General features: G+C 63.1%; 1 protein-coding gene across 14 annotated transcripts in view; it reads right to left on the bottom strand.

The window, feature by feature from the left end:
* The window catches only part of PLEC (plectin), a 121,034-nt gene that overhangs the window by 54,278 nt on the left and 47,856 nt on the right, over positions 1-18,900 (bottom strand). For 2 of the 14 annotated variants that reach the window (XM_084848469.1, XM_084848465.1), the window contains exons 1-2: positions 1,700-1,937; positions 81-119 (exon numbers count right to left, since the gene is read on the bottom strand). The exons of 6 other annotated variants lie outside the window; for them this stretch is intronic. In XM_084848469.1, the coding sequence (XP_084704595.1) occupies positions 81-119; positions 1,700-1,850 (190 nt within the window). In that variant the 5' untranslated portion in view covers positions 1,851-1,937. Of the gene's footprint in view, positions 1-6; positions 120-1,699; positions 1,938-9,883; positions 10,098-18,900 lie in introns of those variants that run through there. 6 more of the 14 variants (XM_084848474.1, XM_084848473.1, XM_084848472.1 and 3 more) reach the window with 3 other exon arrangements.

An 18,900-nucleotide genomic window follows, 5' to 3' on the forward strand; every position in this document is an offset into this window, starting at 1 on the left:
GTTTACCACTTTCTTTCCTTCCTCTGTTGCCTCCCATGTATCAAATTCTGCAGTGTAAGCTCTTCGGGGCTGAGACCTGCCTTCTTGGTCTTTGTAAAGAAGCATGTCCACCAATTGTTCTATATAAATAGAAAGTGGGTGGGAGGGGTATCAGCTTCATTTTCTCCTTAAAGCAGGATTCTAGCCCTCATGGCTACAAAGAGAGGATCAGAAGTATACAGGCAAAATGCTTGGGTGAAATTTCAGACAATGAAGATGCTTCCCAGGAGTGTGTGTGCAGGGAGGGGGGGGGGGGCTTAGGGCCTTCAGTGAGTAAGTCCTCACCGTTCCCTGCAATGGTGACCAGAAACAGAGGAAGCTAGCAAACTGGCCACAGGCTTCGGCTGACCCTGGCCCTTTCCCCTCCCTTAGCACAGACATGCTGGAGGAAAATTCTGAGAGTGCCTTGGACTGCAAGAAGATCAAACCAGTCCATACTCCAGGAAATCAAGCCAGACTGCTCACTTGAGGGAAGGATATTAAAGGCAAAACTGAAGTACTTTGGCCACATCATGAGAAGACAGGATACCCTGGAGAAGACGCTGATGCTAGGGAAAGTGGAAGGCAAAAGGAAGAGGGGCTGACCAAGGGCAAGGCGGTTGGATGATATTCTGGAGGTGACGGACTCGAGCTTGGGGGAGCTGGGGGTGGCCACGGCCGACAGGGAGCTCTGGCGTGGGCTGGTCCATGCAGTCAGGAAGAGTCGGAAGCGACTGACCGAATAAACAACAACAAAGCACAGACATGATGGCGTCCTCCCTCCCTTGCCTTTACTGCCAGGTGAGGGCAGGGCAGACCCTCACCTGCAGAACTCCCCTCCGGGACAAAGCCGCAGCGCAAACATTCCCCGGATGCCAGGCCAGCGAGGCCTCCTCCTCTTTTGGGTGTTTTGCCAACCAGATCCAAGCGGCAGAAGGGGCGCCTCCCTGCGGCGTCCTTCTAGTGCAGCCTTGCGATGGAAGGAGGAGAGGAGGCCCCGCGCTCTCCTCCCAGGACGTGCCTGCAACGCCGCTCCCCCCGCCTCTCGTGCGGGTGGGGTGCTGCTCCCCCCCCCGCGGCCTGGGCAAGGAAACCGGGCAGCGCGTGTGCGCTGCACCGCGAGGCTGGCTCCAGCGTGGCTCCGGCCATTTGCGCGGGAGGAGCGCAGTGGGGCCACGGCTCCTTGCCCCCAAGTCCCCCTTGTGAACCGCCAACCGCTCAGGGAGCTTCAGCTATTGGACGGTGTAGAAAACGAACGAACGGAGCGCTGTTCTCCTTCCCGGGTTGGCTGCCTGCAAGCCTCGGCTGGGGAGCCCAGCTCTGCCCAGGGCACGCCTCAGGGCGCCTCCGGGCGCGGAGAGGGAGCCTTCGTGCGGGCCAACCGGGCCGGCCCTCCCCCGCTCGGACAGCCCGCGGCAAAGGCGGGGCGGGCCCGGAACAAGAGCAGGGCCGGCCCCTCGGGGTAGCGGCTCCCTGAGGCCGAGCGAGTGCGCATGCGCGGCTGTCAAACCCTTCGGGGCCGGCCGCGATCGAGGCGCGGTTGCCCCAGAGACGGTCCGGGCACCGCCCCCTTCACCCCGGCTGCCCTCGGCCGACCGACCCTCGCGGCGGGAGGGACGCGCCAGGTGGGCGGCTGCGTCGCGCCCGGCCTCCTTCCCTCCCTCCCTCCCTCCCTCCGTACCTACACAGCAGAGCTGGCCGTAGAGGCGGCGCTGGCGGTGGCGCTCGGGCGCGCTCAGCCACTCCGAGCCGTCCAGCAGCACTGCCCGCTTGTAGGCGAAGTAGGCGGCCACCGACGACGGTTCCGCCATCGCCGCGCCGCCGCCGGCCATGGCAACGCAGCCGCCCGCCGCCGCTGCTGTCTGCTCGGCGCGAAGGCGAGCCGCTCCGGCTGCAGGAAGCCAGCCGCCCCGCCCCGCGCCGCGCCGCGCCCGCCCCTCGCCACAGGCCGGGCTGCTGGAGCTGCGCGCCGGGCAGGGCGCCCGCTCGAAGACGCGCCCGCCCGCCTCCCTTCCCGGCCTATGCGCCCGCCCGGCGTCGAAGCTCGCCCCGAGCGCCAGGGACACCCGCCGCGCCAGGACCCCAAAGCGGCCTGTGGGGGGCTGAAGGGGGCTTCTCTTCCAGGCACAGAAGGGCGGTGGGGGCGTAGGAGGGGGATCTCAGAACTGACGGGGAAGCCCAGGGCTCGTCTAGCCCACCCACGCCCGATACAAAGGACTGCTGCGCACACGGCCAAAGCCGCCGCCGCCCCCAGCCAAGAAGGCCTTCTGTCGGACCGCTTCGCCGCAGGTGCAAGCCCTACACAGGCGGCGCTCTCGCCCCTCGGGCAGCTGAACGGCTGAGCCACTTTCTCCGCCCGGACAGGACATTCCAGAAAGGCGCCTTCAGCATGCGCGTGCCAAGGCCGCCTTCCAAACCACCCAGTCCGAAGGGTGTCCGTGCAAGCTTGCCCCCCCCCCACCGGCGGGGCAGGGAGGGAGCCTGTCAGAGCCGCCACGTGCGGTCGCCCGCCTCAGCTAGCCACCTCCTCCCTGGCCGGGGCTGGTAGCCCTGAAAGCCTCCTCTCCACTTCCTCGGTGCCATTCCAGCTGGCCAGGGAGGAATCCCTGGGCGGGGAGACACCGGCTGGGGTGCTGCGGGAAGCGAGCCAGGTCTCCCATCGTCCAGCCCAGGCAGGCGGCGGAGGGGAAGCCCCTGGCAGGCAGGCGGGTCACACCAGCAGAGAGCAAAAGGCTGACAAGAGCAACCTGGCCAGGCGCCCCGGGGGGAGCTGGCGGCGGCGGCGACAGCAGCATCTGTGAGACACCCGCGCGCCGACACGGACAGGCCTTGGCAACGCCGCCAGGGAAACCTCCTCGGCCTCTTGACGCGGCCCGGAAGCCCTGGGGGCGGGGGAGCAAAGGCCCCCTGGCCGGAGCGGCTGCAAGTGAACCGCTTGTTCCTCTCCCCTCCCGAAGATCAGCTGCAGGGGTGCTTCTCAGGTTGCATTTCCCCTTCCGTGTCTAAAACACTGATGCTGGCGATGACAATTTCAAGCACAACATGATGCATGCTTGCCCAGAAGTAAATCCCACTGTGTGCAAGGGGGCTTGCTCCCTAGGAGGGGCGTCTGCCTTACTACTCTCCCACTTTGGAACCAAGGGTTCAGGTCAGGCCCTAAATACACCAATACTTTATTTCTATCCCACTCTTATAGCAGACGTGCCCAGGGCAGCATGTAGAGACACACGGACTTCCAGAAGAGGAGGGTGGCTCCAGCAGCAGGGCAGCCTCCATGTTGAGAGCCAGCCTACAGCTGCTGGGGACCCACAATGCTGCCCCAAGTGCAGACCTGCCCAGAGGCACCGAGCCAACTGTGCCAGTGGGAGGCAGCAGCCTGAAGTACCTTCCTGCCCTTCATAGAGGCCTCCAGAGCCCTGCTGGATGCAGCTCCAGCAATCACACCAAGACATCCACCACCACCCCCATAACCGCTAGGCCCCCTCCCTCCACCTGGTGCTCTAGGCCCTGGCTCCAGGAAGGAGCAAGCAGAAGAGTGCCAGGTGCAGGAAATATTGGCTGGTATCTGCCCTTTGTATCTTTCTGCTGCCCAACGCGGCCCTTCCTGCTTTGGCTGCTTTACGAGAGGGAACCACCAGTAGGGGCAGGGAATGCCCCAAGGCAATGAGCAAGGAAGCCAAAGGCCACTTGTGAGGCAGCTGCCAAGGGCTCAGAAGCAGGCTGGCTAGCAAGCAAGGGTCCTTGTTGACCCCGATGAGCAACCCAGCATCCAGAGCGGGCCAGTGTGCAGAAGCTGTCCACATGCAGGCGCAAGGAGAGCAAAAGGCTGGCTGTGGTTGGCAGCCCCACATCCCTGTGAGGCCCTTCTTGCTTCTGCACAGGCCTCTGGGGATGCTGGCCTGGGGCTTTGATTCTAGCCCCCCATGCCAGGGATTGGGGCAGGGAAGGAGGCAGCTGGCTGACAGGGTATCTGGACTCCTTCCCAACTTGCTGGGCCCCACATGACCCAGGGCTCCCAAGCGCTGCCTGCACAGCACAGATAAGGCCACGACCGGGAGGGGCCAGACGTGGCAGCGGCAACTGCTCTAAGGCCACCAAGGGCCCTTCTTCACACACAGGGTTGCTGGACGAGGAGGCGGCCTCCAATGCCGGCATCCTGGAAGGGTCAGCTACACCCCCCTCCCACTTTGCTCCTGAGCCCTCTGCCTCAGCTGGGCCAGGCGCCTGGGAAGCTCTGGAGGCCAGCTGGCAGGAGAAGGATCCACCCTGGCCCCTGCTGAGCTCTTGCCTCTCTCAGTGGGGGCGGGTGGGGGGGCGGGTGGGCTAGCAGGCCCAAACCACAGCCCCGACATTTCCTCCCATCGACATTTCCTCCCATCGAGGGATGAGTGAGGCATGGCCCAATCAGGACTGGCTTCCTGTACCAGTACAGCCCCACCTCCACCTGGCTGGACCCTCATGGGGCAGAACTCGGCATGATGGGAGGGAAGCTGAAAAAAGGAGAGGGCAAGGATTCTCCTGCAGGGTGCATGGGGGGGGGGGCTGCATGGTGCTCTTTCTGCTGCACATCCTTCCCTCCCAGCTCCCCTATGCTCTGCAAACAGCCCTCTTGTCTCACATGTGCTGCCCGGCCAGCTCACCTCAACCAAGAGGTGCTGGGGCAAAAGACTCTCAGATGTCCCCAGATTTTATTTCTATTTATTTATTTCATTTCTATACAGCCCAGCAGCCAAAACTCTCTGGATGGTTCACAAAAATTAAAACCACAAGTTTGTGGGGGTGGTTGTGATGATGCATAGGGATGTTCTCTGCACATGCTCAGATGCATCCTCTCATGTTGTGAAGTCTGAATCAGCCCCCAGTGAGCTGCCACGGGTGTAGACAAAACATGCTCAAGTGGTGGGTTAAGAAGAGACTTTTACTGGACCTATAACAAACTTACATCTCTAGGTAAGTTGGCAGAGGTCAGCCCCATGGTCAGCATCACTTGCAGGAGAAAGGAGGAAGATAGGACAGTAGAGGGAGGAGACAAGGAAAAGGACTTCCCAGAGATCCCCTCCCACCTCACTCAGGTACATATTAACCCTTCAAGTTCAGGTTAAGTGGGCTCAAGTTACAGGAAGCCAGATTCCGGCTGAACATCAGGAGAAACCTCCTGCAGGTTAGAGCAATACGAGAATGGAACCAATGACCTAGGGAGGTGGTGGGCTCTCCCACACTGGAGGCATGTCGGGGATGCTCTGACTTGGACTCCTGCACTGAGCAGGGGGTTGGACTCGATAGTCTTATAGTCCCCTTCCAACCCTACTATTCTATGACTCATAGCCCTTGTCCTGCCAACACATTGCACGTGTTCCAGGCTTGAGGTCTGATAAGCGCAGCCCCCCCCCCTTTGTCCAATACCACTGAACTCAGTAAAAAGACTAGGTGGCAAGGGGGGGGGGAGATGGATGCTGCACCACTGAAATTGGTGAGGAAAATGGAACCACCCCCTCTGCAAGCCAGAGGCAGAATGGCCCCCATGGAAGCACTGCGTGGGCAGCCCCACTCAGGAAAGGGGCTTGGGAAAGAAGGCTCTCCAGGCAAGACACAGCCACGCCCTGGGGCAGGTCATGCCCTAGGTGGCCACTGGGAGGCCCTGTGCCCCTTCCAGCAAAGCCGCCCAGACCAAGTTAAGTGCCATCATTCCACCGGGAGATTGATTCTGGCAAGTGAGAGCAGCCAGCAGTGAGCAGTGAAGAGCACTTGCCCCAGTTTCCCTCCCCCACTCGGGAAGCTACAAGCCCCCTGGGCATGATCCCCATCCTCCTGCCCAGCACCTGCACACCCACCCATGGGCAGCAGGGTGGCTCCCCACTGAGGGCCTAAGGAGCACAGGCCAGCCGAGCCCCACCCACAAACCCAGCACCTCTTGGGGGATAGCAGGATTTTATTAATTTATCCTATTATATATTTGTCAATTTCCCCAACAAGAATCGTTGCCTGGGTGAAGTACAAAAATTGATGGAGACAGTTTAAAAATCACAAAACCCACATGAATAAAATTCTGTACAGCAGGACCAACACTAACAGATCATTTTAAATCAGAGAGGTAGTCTAAAAGTCACAACAAGCAGCAATTAATACAAGCCTAACAAGTTCCACATTCCAACACAACCTCATACCAAAGCATTGAGTTTCAAAACCTGAGGAAATGAGAGGGGCTTTGTTTGACATCAATAAGATGTTGCACAGGGTGCCAGGCCAACTTCTCATTCATAAGGGCATCCAGTAGCAAGGGGCCACTGCTGAAAAGGCCACCCAGCTTCCCAGGCACTTCCCAGAAGGAGGGCCTCTGCCAATGATCTCAGGGCTGGGGTGGGTACATGTGGAAAGACACTGTGAACCCAAGCCATGAAGGATCCAAACCAGCACCCTTGAATTGGGCCTGGACACAAACTAGGAGTCAGTGGAGTACTGGCTGTTCTGGCATGTACATACAGTATTGGCATGATAGAACGGTAATGTCTGGTCCCGGTTACTGCCCTTGCAGCCATCTTCTGTACCAGCTGCAGGTTCCGGAGGGACTACAAAGGCAGCCCCATGTACAACGCATTGCAGTGATTGTTGCACCCTACTCAAAGTAGTGCCCCCTCCAAATTGCACGTCCAGAGGGCGTGGAGCTAAATTACTGCCTGGCATAATGCATGCATGAGAGGAGGAAGAAAGATGCTGTCCTTCTCCCCCCCCCAACCCCCACCCTTCACCACAAGACACATTTGCGGTCTGGTCCCAACAAGCGAAGGAGAAGAGGATGTGGTGGCCCCAAAAGCAGCAGCAGCTGCCGCCACCATCCCAGTAACCAGGCCTGTTATTTGGTATCCAGGATAAACAGCCTCCTCCTCCTCCCTCCCATCTCCACACTGCCTGCGGCCATAAGCAGAGGCTAAAAATATTCCAAGCCAGACAGTACTGGGTGGGGCTGCCCCTCCCACACTGCCTCCTGCAGCCCCCTGCAGGCAGACCTGGGCAGATAACAGAGCCCCCGCAGCATGCTAGAGGGCTGGGGCTAGGCATCCAGGGAAGCCAGTGGGGGTGGCCAGAGGCCCTGAACACAGGGGTGACCTCCAAGCTGGCCAAGAACCTGGACACGCCCTGGCAGCTGACATATGCTGGCAGGTGTGACCTTGGCGCAGCAGCAGCAGCCCACCCTGGGAGCAAACCTGGCAAGGAGCCTGGGACGGACAGACAGACAGACTGATGCAGCATTCTGCCTTGGAACAGGCGGAGGCCCAGCCGGGATTACCAGCTGCAAGGGTGGAGCCGGCACCCCCGGCTGACAGTGGCCGTAGCTAAAAGTGCTTACCTCTGCCTAGCTCTTCCCCGCCCCCAACAGGGGAGCGACAAATACCCTGGGCATGATCTGTGCCTTTCTGCACAGCCCAGGATCAGGCCCCTGGTTTCCCACGGCGGGGAGCCAATCCCTCCAGGAGGACCACAAACGGGACATGAGGGCAACTGTGGAATAGCCCTCTCCTGCTCCTGCTCCCCAGCACGCTGCCTCCAATTCTAATAGGGAACCACCCCCAGGGCTTCATGATCACCCATTAAAAGGAAGGAGTGTGGCCCCTGCCCCCCCAGCCTCTCACACACGTGGGTTCCTCAGCCCTGTCCCTCCTCACCCCGGTGGTCTCAAATCACCACCAGCCGCTCTGCTGTGCAGCACCAGATGGTCGTTTTGTGATACTTCTGCTGGGGAGGGTGGAGCCCTAGCTGCTGTCATGGCAACCGGGGGAGGCCCATCCACACCGATGCTGGGAATGTGTGGCAGTGATTCTGAGAACACTGCAGGCCCAAGGTCTGTGTGGAAACAGCTGGGCGGGGGAGGAGAAGCAGGCAGTGAGGCCAGCCACAGCGCCTCCTCAAACGCCTGACAGAGGATGCCACCCGCAGCACCGTGGGCATGGCGCACGCGAGGGAGCCAGCCACAGCAGGCCGTTCTGAAAAGGAGCAGCGCTGGGGCCTCAGGTTTGCGGGATGCTCCTTTTCTGAGCTGAACCCTCTGCACCTTAAGCCCAGGGGCAGGGCTGGACTGTGCTCACGCTGCAGTGGGGGGGAATGCACTCTGCACATGCTCAGCTATCCAAAACGAAGCCACTAGCAAGCAAAGTTCTTGGACTGAGCCCTCACATCCCAGTCTCCCTCCACAGCCCTGGCGATCGCATGGCACAGGCACAGACAGAGCTGGATCCATCCCTGAGGTCTGAGCAGAGCACAGAATGATGGGCCCCAGCGGAGCAGGCACAGGGAATGCCTGCGCCTCTAGAGCCGCCTGCCCCATCCTGGTGCCCTCCAAATGTTCTGGACTACAACTCCCAGCATTCCTGACTACTGGGAGCTGAAATCCCAATCATCTGGAGGTCGGAGAAGGCTGGCCTAGACCATGGCAGAAGGAAACGTTTGGGGGCAAACACACATTTGGAGCCCCATGCAAGATGATGGAGCGGGGGTGGGGCCCGGGTTTAGCGCCGAAAGGGGGGAGCCTCCCCCCCGCCGCTTCTCCGCTGAAAGTGGCTCCGCCCTCACGCCGCCCCCAGACGCAACTGCTGGGGATCAGACACGATCCCCGGGGGTGACGCACAGGTCGGCCGCTAGCCTCCAACAGCCACGCCAGAGCAACGCACAATCTGCTGCGTGGGACCAACGGAGCGCTGAGAAAAGGCCACATTCTCTACTCCAGGGCCGGCCACAGGCACTCCAAGCGAGGGCGGGCAGCATCCCGCCCCGGCAGCCTGGCAAAGCCCAGCGCCGGCGCCCGGGACAGCCCGCCGAAACCCGTGCTCGGCGCCCCCAGGGCGGGAAGGAGGTTGCTGGAGGCCCGCCCGGGCGCGCGTGAGGGAGGGGCCGCGCAGCGCCGCAGGCGGAAAAGCAACGCAGGCCCCTTTCGCCCAGGGGCTTCGTCGCCAGAAGCCCACATCGGGGTCCTGCCGGGCCGGGCCGCAGCCGGCAGCAGCAGCTGGGAGCGGAAGATATTCCAGGGCGAGAGCACCAGGCCCGGAGAGACGTCAGCGGGGCCCCGGCTCCCCCCTCGCTTTCAGCATCGAGGGCTAAGCTCCGCCTGCGCCCCCCGTCCCTCCCTCCGGCAGAAATTCAATCCAACGGATCTTTCGGCCCAGCTTTGCTGCCGCCGATAAAAAACGGAGGCCGCGGCGGCCAGCCGGGCCTTCCTGCGGGCAGCCTGCGCCGCCATGGCCCGCGCAGCGCCAGTTGCCGGGGAGGGCGGCGCGTCTGGCAGCGGGGAGACCGGGCCCCGTGCAAGCTGCGGACACGGCGCAGAAGTACCGGCCCACGGCCAGGCCGCCTCGGCAGGAGGCGCTCCCTGGACGCGCCGCAAGGCTGGGAAAGCCCAACGGCACCTGGACGCAGGGCGGCGCCCACGGGCTCCGCCCTCACAGCGGCCCTGCGGGGTGGGTCGGGCGGAGGGCCGGCCGAGGACACCGCGCAGCTGGACGGCGCAGCCGCTGGCAGGGACTGCGACCCGCCCCGCCCCCGTGGCCGGCTGGCGGGAGCAACTTCGGCTGTCGCCAGCTGGGCGGGAGCGACCCCACCCTGTGAGCGCCGAACTGGCTGGGGGGGCTTGGCTGGCCAAACAGAGCAAAGCGCCGCCAAGTCAGGCCGCCGCTTCGGCAGCAAGGGGCCGGCCGGCAGCACTCCACGCCGCTTTGCAGTCGAGGCCGGCCGCGCGCCGTCCTGCCAAGCGCGGCGCGCCACGGGTTAACGGGCGCCCCGGCCACGTGTCACTGTTTGGGCGGGGAGGGGGACCTGCCAACTGCGCCCCGCCCCCTGCCCGCCCCACGGGGCCCTAGCGCCGCCATCTCCCACTCACCGTCGCCGTCCTCGCCGGGGCTCCCCGCGCGGCGCCAGTACCACACGAGCGCCAGCGTGAGCGCGTGGCCGGCCACCACCAGCGACGGGAAGAGGCCGCCGCCAGGGTCCATGGCGGCCGCAGGCGGGGAGGCAGCCGGGACTCGGCGAGGCGGTCCCACTGCACCAGCAGCCGCTACGCCGAGTGCGCGAGCCGCGGCCCCGCCCGAGCCGCCACCCCAAGGCCCTCCTCCCGGGGCAGCCCGCAGGCCCGCCCCTTCGGCTCGCCGCCCGCAATGCGGGGCCGTCCTGGCCTGCCAAGCCGAGCAGCGCACCCTCGAGCGGCCAGCCAAACGCGCCGCCCGGCCCGGCGCGCAGGGCGCTCAAGGTTACCCGCGCGCTCTCCTTGACCACTCCCTTCTTCGCCCGCGCCAAGCCAGTGCCCGGCCAAGGCGCCCCCCCGCGCACACCGGCCTGGCCCACAAGGGCCTCCCGCACGTGAGTGGGCGAGAGAGCAGGTGCCTCCCCCCCAATGCTCAACCCGTCAAAGGGGGGGGGGGACGGACACCTTCCCCAAGCCTCAGAGCCAAGAGGGCGAGTGATCGCGACTCTGCTCACTTGGCGCTGCCCGGGGGGGGGGGGCTGCCCGGAGTGCAGAGCTGACAGCCCCCACCCCACCCCGGTCGGCAGCCGACAGGCTTTTTATAACTGCCAGGAACTCGCCAAGACGGCGCCAAAGCCTTCCCCCGACCCGTGTTGTGCCCATTGGGGGGGCGCACCTACCCGGCACGATCTTCATGAGGAGGCCGCGTTCGAGCAGGCAGCCCCCGGCCCTAAGCAGCACCACACAGCAGAGGCTGCCCCCGATTGAGGGTCGGGAGCGGCTGTCTCCACAACAGCGCCAGCCCCCGCGGGCCCCCCGTGGCCATTGGGGAGGGGGGAGGGGGACAAGCCGGTCTATAAATAGCTCGCCCCGCCGGGCCCAGCCTGGTCATGGCTCTAGTTAGAACATTACGCGGCACAAGAGGAGGGCGAGGAGGAGCCTGGCGGAGCCCCCTCCCGGGCAGGGGCCCCAGCAGCAGCCGCCCCTCGGACAAAGCCCCGGAACGCGCGCCTCGGCTCCTGGACGCCCCGCTCCTGCTCGTCCGCACCCCGGAGCGCCTTCTCTGGACAGCACCAGAGGACTCCTCGAGTCGTCTGTCGAGCACGGCAGAGGCCCTGCGACGGCGCTCGCCTTTTCCAGAGCCTGAAGGTGCCCGTGGTCAGAAGGCGCCACCCACCCCAAGGACCGGCCCCTTCCCAAAGAAAAGCGACACCACGAGGGGCCGGGCGCTGCACGGGAAATCAGGTGGGGAGGGATGCTCAGTTCCCCAGAAGTGCCAAGGGGCAGCGGGGCAGTTTTCTGCAGCCCCCGCCCCCGCAGCGGGGCCCAGGAACCGCTTCCCAGGCAACACAACCGCCAAGGGCGAGGAGTCGCCGCCTTCCCGAAGGGAGGGCAGCGCAGGCAGCCCACGCAGGCCATAAACGTCCCGGGGCCCCCGATGTGGCCGCTGGCGCTCGACAGGCACCCCCAAGCAGCCTGCACACGCGCGGCCACCGGGGAGCCAAGCACGGAGACCCAAGAAAAGCAGGGAGGCGGTTCTGGCACGGAAGGGGAACGCACAGGCCTCTGCCCGGAACTGGAGCCATCGAGCAGCCAAGTCTGAACTTCGCCTGCTCGGGGAAAAGAGCCGGGGGGAGGCCACGACTGCGATGAGCAGCCCCCCCCGGCCGTAACTACTTGGAACAATAAAAGTTGCGGGGGAGGCTGGTAGGCCGCCCAGTCCAGCCAGAGCTCCCCACCCAAGGGCGGCCAGCAGACCGCTACTTGGCAGAGCACCCCCCCCCCGCCGCCATAACTGGTTCCATTGTCGGACTGCTGTTAGCGCCGAGACCTTTCGCCTCGTGCTCAGCCCAGATGTGCCCCCGGCAGCTCCGGCCCGGTAGATGTCGCCGTGCCCTCCGGAGCAGCAGACGGCGCGTCTTTGCCCTCTTCCAGGGGGCAGCACGGCAGGGGGCAGGAGGGCGCGGCCACGCCCCCCTCCCAGGGCAGCCCAGTGCGCCCCGCTCCTTGAGCCGAAGGCCGCCCTCCCACGTCCCACGCACGGAAGCCAGCCAGACGAGCGGCTGAGCCTCGCTCGAATGCGCGCTACCAGGCCGCGTTCTCCGGGGCGCCCGGGGGCGCAGGGCAGGCCACGGCGGGGGCACGCCCAGCCGCCTCGCAGCACCGCCCAGCCACGCCCTGCCCCCCGCCCCAGCATCGGCTGCCGACGGGGAGGGCCAGGCCCCCCCAGAGCCTTCCTCGTCTGCCTCCCCGGCCGCCTCACGCTCTTCCTCCGAGTTGCCCCCCCGTCAGAATCCCGATGCCGCCTGTCCACAGCAAACACCCCCCCCCTCCCGCGGGGGCGTCTAATCGCCTGCCAGGAGCCCTCCCTGCCGGCCGGCCGGCCGGCCACCGCTGCCCTATTGAGGGCTGTCTGGCTCCTGGAGGCAGCTCAGGCTGCAATCCCAGGCAGGCGCGCTTGGGAGTGGGACGTCCCGCTGAATTCAGTGGGCCTCATTTCTAGGCAAGCCTGAGTGGGATCTGGCCGCGGCCGGTCCCAGGGCTGGCGCTCCTCCCCATGAGAGGAGGTTACAACGGCTGGGGTTCTGAGACCCGAGGAATAGCAGGGCTGGAAGGGGCCTATAAGACCAGGAGTCCGGCCCCCAGGGTTCTTCAGCTTGGAAAAAAGGAGGGGAAGGGCAGACTTGATGGAGGTGCGCAGAACGCCTGGCGTGGAGGGCGAGGAGAGGGAGGCTTCCTTCTCCCTCTCTCAAGTACTAGAAGCCGGGCCACCTCACGATAGGACACTGAGCGGTGGGATTCGGGGCAGAGAACAGGGAGTTCTTCAGCAGCGCAGTCAAGCTATGGAAAGCGTTGCCACAGTGTAGCGATGGCGACCAACCTCTATGGCCCCAAAAGGGGCTAGACAAATCCCCGGAGGAGGCAGCTCTCCATGGCTACTAGTCCGGATGGCTCTGCGCTCCCCCCGTACCGGAGGCGGTCTGCCGATGTGCACCCGTTGCTGGGAACGTGAGTGGGGGCTCTTGCGCTCAACCGCTGCTCGTGGGTTTCCCGTGGGCAGCTGGCCGGCCACTGGGTCAACAGAACGCTGGACTAGATGGGCCCTGGGTCTGATCCAGCAGGGCTCTTCTGGGGTCGTCCGGACACCCCGTCCTGCACGCCAGCTTTTGAGGTCTTTAAAATCTGAGCAGGGGAGCGGGTCAAAGCACCAGTGCTCTGCACAGAGACCAGGCCCAAGTCCGTGCCCACGTCTGACCCGCTGTGGAGCCCTGGCCTCCACGATGCCAACGGAAACTGCAGGGAGCCACATTTCAGGAAGCCATTCACAAACTCGAGCCTGTCCAGAGGAGCGGGGCCCGGATGGTGAAGGGTCTGGAAACCAGGCCCCATGCGGAACTGTTGAAAGAGCCGGCTAGGGTTGGCCTGGGGAAGAGATTTCTATGGGGATGCGCTGGCAGTCTTCACCTCTCCGAAAGGGAGGTGGAGCAGAGTAGATCTCTGCTGCTCCCAAGGGCAGGACTAGAACCAAGGGGTGGAAATTGCAGGCAAGCAGTGAGGCTAAACACGAGCAGAACGTCCCTGAAAGTGAACGTCGCTCAGCAGCGCAACAGCCTGCCTCCGGAGGCGGTGGGCTCTCCGTCGCGGAGGTGCTGAAGCAGAGCTGGACGGCCACCTGTCAGGGAGGCTGCAATTACAAGAGCCCTGTGCTGACCAGGGACTCGGGCTCCGTGGCCCCTTCCGATTCTGTGAGCAGCCAGGATTTCTGGACCCTTGGAAAGTAACCCTCCGACAGGGCTTACAGTGCATTAACTCTCACTCCTTGGTTCCTCTGTTAAGCCAAGTTCTTAACTGAGAAGAGTCTCTGCTCACTTCCCTGGGGCGGGGGTGGTTACGCAAGACCTCAGCTAGCTCAGGAGCCGAGCGCCTGCTGGGCGTGCAGAAGGCCCCAGGTTCAACCCCTGCCAGCTCCAGCTAAGCCGATCAGAAGAGCCCTGAAGCTGGGTCAGGCCCAAGGGCAGCGTTCTGTTCCCACAGGGGCCTACCGGATGCCACTGGGCAGCCCGCAAGCAGGGCTGGAGTGCCACAGCACCCTCCTGCTGCTGAAGGCAGGGAGAAGCGCGTGACGGGAAGCCCGTTCTCCACCGCAGGTGCTGCAGAGCCGCCAGCGCCAGCCCGAGACATTCTGCAGCCTGAGGAAGAGCAGCAGATGCTGCCCGCACCCCCAGGTGCACAGCGCCCCAAATTTGCTGAACTATTTTGGTATGTGCAGCAGAAAACGCCGCAAGCAGCTCTCCCCCTCCATGGCAGTAGAAATACAATAACGGGGTAAATAATAAGCTGCTGCCCTTTTATGACACCCAGAATTTGCGGCCTGAGGCGACTGCCTCACTCTGCCTCACGGTCGGGCCGGCCCTGACTGCCGATCGAGCAGTCTGCTCTGGGACGACGCCTAAGCACTGCAGTAAGCGTGGGTCACCCGTCCGCCGCCACCGTGGTTTTCCATGATTCCAGGGTGAGGGTGGCTGGGCAGCCTTGGAGTGTTAAGCGCTAAATATTAGCTCTAGATTTCCAGTTAGAAACAATGAGGACAGTTTCACTGTGTTTTCCTCCATTTTTATAGGAAGTCCAAGGGGGCCAGATTAGTGGAAGGGAGACGCCAATAGACCGGTGGCAGTTTCTGGGGGACCACCGAGTGCCTGCCGGTTTCTGGGATCTTTGCAAGGAACACCAGACCCGCACAGGGGCCTGAGCCAGCGAGACTCTTCTGAAGCAAGACCACAAACTCAGGAGTCTACTTCACACAGATCAGTTATGCCTTCATGGGGGGGGGGGGATGGGGACGGCACCGCTTTCCTCCTGAGAGCTGAATTCAATTCTGGAGAAATGCTTGCGGGGCCACATGCCAGTGGTGGGCAGGGGCCAAAGATATAAAAAAAAATACCTGCAGAGTGCTGCTTAAGGGTCTTCCTGCCAGCAACTAAGCCTCAGGAGAGGCATTTTGACCTTTTAGAAGGGGGGGGACTGTGCAAAAACTGGGAGGCCACCAATCGGTTCCTGGGGCAGAGGAGGGCGGCTGAGGGAGGGGCATGGCTGTTGGCAGAACCCGAAGGGCCAGATTGGGGCCCCAGGGTTGCCAGGCTTGGCCCTTGGTGTGCATGTGTGTGCATCCCCACTGCCCTCAGGCCTGGGACAGAGATGCCGTGCCATGTTCTCTTGCTGCTTTGTGCATTCAAACCATGTCACTGGGCTGTGGCAAGACCGTGGAGCCCAGCACAGCTTTACATGCCCTTCAGCGTTTTCAGCAACCTGTCCCACTTGGGGTTCGAGTTTGAAGGGGAGAGAGAGATGGAGACGCCCTCCTCTCAGGCCACGCTTGCCCCAAAGACTCCGCAGCGGACGGTGGCCAAGTTGCCTGGGGAGGCAGCCTGCTCCTGCTCAGGCTGCTCCCGGGGCTTGGATGGGCAGGAGGGAGGAGGCCTTGCCCGGCTGCGTCACCAGGGCAGGCTGGCCTCCCCCAGCACTCTTGGAGGCTGGATCCCAGGCAGAATTCACACCCTCCCAGGGCGCCGGAGGGCGCACTGAGGCTTAGCAAGTCACTCTGGACTTGGGTCTTTGAGATCTGGCAGGCCAGTCTCTTGGCCTCTGTTTCTCACCCGCAACGTGGGAATGTTGGCGACTTCTGAACTTTACAGGGTGGCTGTGAGGAAACGTGGAATCAAGGTAACCAGGAATTTGAGTCCAAACCCAGACCAGCCCCTGCCCCCTGCAGCCATTAAAAGGGACTCCAGCTACAAGCCTGAGAAAGAGCCCCCCCTCCCCCCGGCCAAGCTGCTAATCAGAGTATGCGCTCCTGGCTACAGGGTTAGAAAGCGGCTCCGAAACATTCTGCAGGCCAAAAGAGCTGGCTAAACGCTCTAGCAGTAATAATGCCAATAATCCCACTGCAGTGAGTTCCACAGGCCGAAGTACCAAAATCCTCACTGCCTCCTTCCCTGTTGTGCTAGCTGAATTGGGGGACGGGACGGGACAGAAACAGCCAAGATATGTTGTACCAATGTTGCACCAACAAAAGAGTCATTCCTTTGACATGTGGCCCATGCACATTGCACCCCTGCTGAGCTGCCCCACCCAGCCCTGGTGTCCCCTCACTGCCTTACTGCAGCCCCAACAGAGGGATCCGGGGGGGGGGGCTGTCCATCCATCCATCCATCCATCCATCCATCCATCCATCCGCTCCACCTCCATGGACTTGCCCAGGTGGCCAGCACAAGGGCTCACGGACCAAACGCCCACTGCCCCACAGTTGCCCACCCACTCACCCCTACACACACAGATATTAGCAGACCACCTTTCTTGTTAACTCATAGGATGGCAGTCGCCACAGCAGCCTGACACACTGACCTGGGAGGAAGAGGCTCCGAGGGTCTACACAAGAAACCCTACAAAGCCCAAGTGTGGCGCCAGTGTCTTAGGCAGGGAGACCACATCCGCAGGCCTATGTGAAACAAGCGCAAACAGGGAATGCAGCCAGGGTCAGCCAGGAGAAAGGCTGGCAGAATGCCAGCGGGGAGTGGCTGCTGGCCCCGAGTTGGCCCTGGCTGGGCTCCCCTCCTCCTGCCCTTGCTCTGGGGCAGCTCTCCCTCAGCTTTGGCAGCCCCAAGCCCCGGTTCTCTTGGAATAAGAGGGCCAAAGCTAGCTGCACAGGGGGAAGCAGACTGGGGAGGGATTCCGCGACCGGGGCAGCTCTCCACCTTGGCAGAGAAAGGGAGCCAGAGCCATGATCGCACAACACCGCACACACACGCACCTTGCACCCCGGAGAGGAGGTGCCGCCTCTGGCCCAAGCCCCAGAGCTTCAGCGGGGCTGCCGTGTGCCAGGTGCCCGGGCCGCTCAAAGGCGCAGCGGGTGGGTGGACAGCCTGTGCAGGTCCATTGTGCATCCCAGGTTCATCAGGCAGGCAGAGGTGTTCCAGGCCAGCCTGCCCCAACATGCCCCCCCAGATGTACTGGACTGCATGTGCTGGCTGGGAATGATGGGAGTTGCAGTCCAACATCTGGAGGGCACGAGACTGGGGAAGGCTGTTCTCTGCCTTCTCTGGCCTCCCTCGAACATGAATGGACTCATCCAGAAAAGGAAAGGGAAAGCAGTGGGACCTTGAATGCCCCCCGTCAAGGTCTGGTTCTTGCATCCATGGGCGGGGGGCATGTTTCTGCTCTCACATCCACAAGCTGAGGCACCTGAAACCCATCTCCAGAAGACGAATGGCAGGTGGGGAGCTGGTACATCTTCTCTCCCCTGCAGGGCCTGGAGAGAGAAAGCAGCGGGACCCCCAGCCATGCAGGACCCCACTTGGAAGCAGCTGCAGAAGGAAGCTGGGCTGGGGGGGTAGGGTGACCTACTCCAAGGGCTACAAAGACCCCAGCCAAAGTACAGGACAAGAGATCCCTGCCCCACTTACACCCTCACTGGACAGCTGGATTTGCACCCCTCTGTAGCTGCAGAGCTCAAATGCATCACCCCCTCAGCCTGCCCCACGCAGGACCAGCCAGCAAGGGTGGACCTGCACCCTGTCCCTGGACCTCCTCCTCCTGGGAGGCAGCCCCACCTGAAGCCCTTCGATGCATACGCCTGCCCCTCCTAGGGGAGGCACAAGGCATCACCCCCTTTGGTTCCTGCGCTGCACACATTTTGTGCCCCCCACTCCTGTTCCCAGCCCTAGGCAGCTGCCAGCAGCCACCGCAAAGCAAAGTAGTCTGCAAGATAAATCAATTATAGCTACTGATAGGCCGGAAATCCTGGCTCCTGGGAGCAGATGGTTATCATCAGCAGGCAGGCTGTGGGCTGGCCCTCTGGGCACTAGGCGCAGACAGGGGAGAGCTGCTCCGGCAGGCACCCCAGCTCCACCAGTCCTGCCCAGGGCCCCCGTGCAGCCCACCCCTTCCCGAACAACCGGCCTTGCACGAGGCAGTGGAGCAGACTCTGGACCTCAAGTGAACACCGCCTGGCCAGAGATCCCCTCCAGCGTGGCCACCTGGGTGCACAGCCCCCCACCCTGGCCCTGTATCAGGAAGGCCCCTGGCAGGTCCAGTCCCCCCAGACCAGACCCTGAGCAGAAAAGGCCTGTCCTGGGAGGGGGGCAAGCCACTGCTGCCAGGCCCTCCCAGGAGGCCGGCGGGCCACTAAGCCAAGGCCTGCTGTCACCCATATCTCCCTCCTGGCTCTCCTTTCCCTGGGCTGCCTGGCGCCCAGTCCTGGTGCACCTCCTACCTCCCAAACAAAAGGCTCCCGGCCCTCAAAGGAAGGCAACCCCCCTTCCCTGGGGTGCCCCCCTACCTTGCCCCTGCTGGATCAGGTCTTCCATGAAGTAGCGGCCATCCTCCCAGTCCAAGGCTGGAGCGGCCATTCCGGGCTCCTGCTGCCAGCAAGCGCACATACCTTCCCGCCAGAACGCGCTCACTCGCAAGCCTGCCTCAGCCAGGGCAAGCCCGTGCAGCGCACAGGAGCCCTGCGAGCCCCTCTTCTCCCACCCCCACCAGCCGCCACACCCCGGAGGCCTCGCTCGCTCCCTCCCTCCCATTCCAGCAGCCCCAAATTCACTCCAGCTGCCATCCGGGAGCAGCCAGGATTCCTGTGGGATCTGCTGCAAAAGGGCCTTTCTCCAGCTGCCTGTGCCTGGAAAATTGAGGGAAGGAGTCAGATGGCGGGACTCACCAGGAAGCCAGGGAGGGGGGTGAAATCTTTCTTGCAGGGCCCCCCACGGCCCTCTCTGCACACTCTAGGCCAGCCTGCCCAACCCTGGCGCCGTCCAGATGCTTTCCACTGCAGCTCCCAGCAGCCCCAGCCAGCGGGACCAATGGTCAGCAAAGCTGGGACTCCAAAACATCTGGAGGGCACCAGGCTGGGGAGGGCTGCCCTAGAGAGTGTCTCAAAAAGA

This window comes from Heloderma suspectum, chromosome 4, assembly GCF_057233095.1.
Source record: "Heloderma suspectum isolate Gila_16-S chromosome 4, 16-S_ref, whole genome shotgun sequence".
Taxonomy (NCBI): domain Eukaryota; kingdom Metazoa; phylum Chordata; class Lepidosauria; order Squamata; family Helodermatidae; genus Heloderma; species Heloderma suspectum.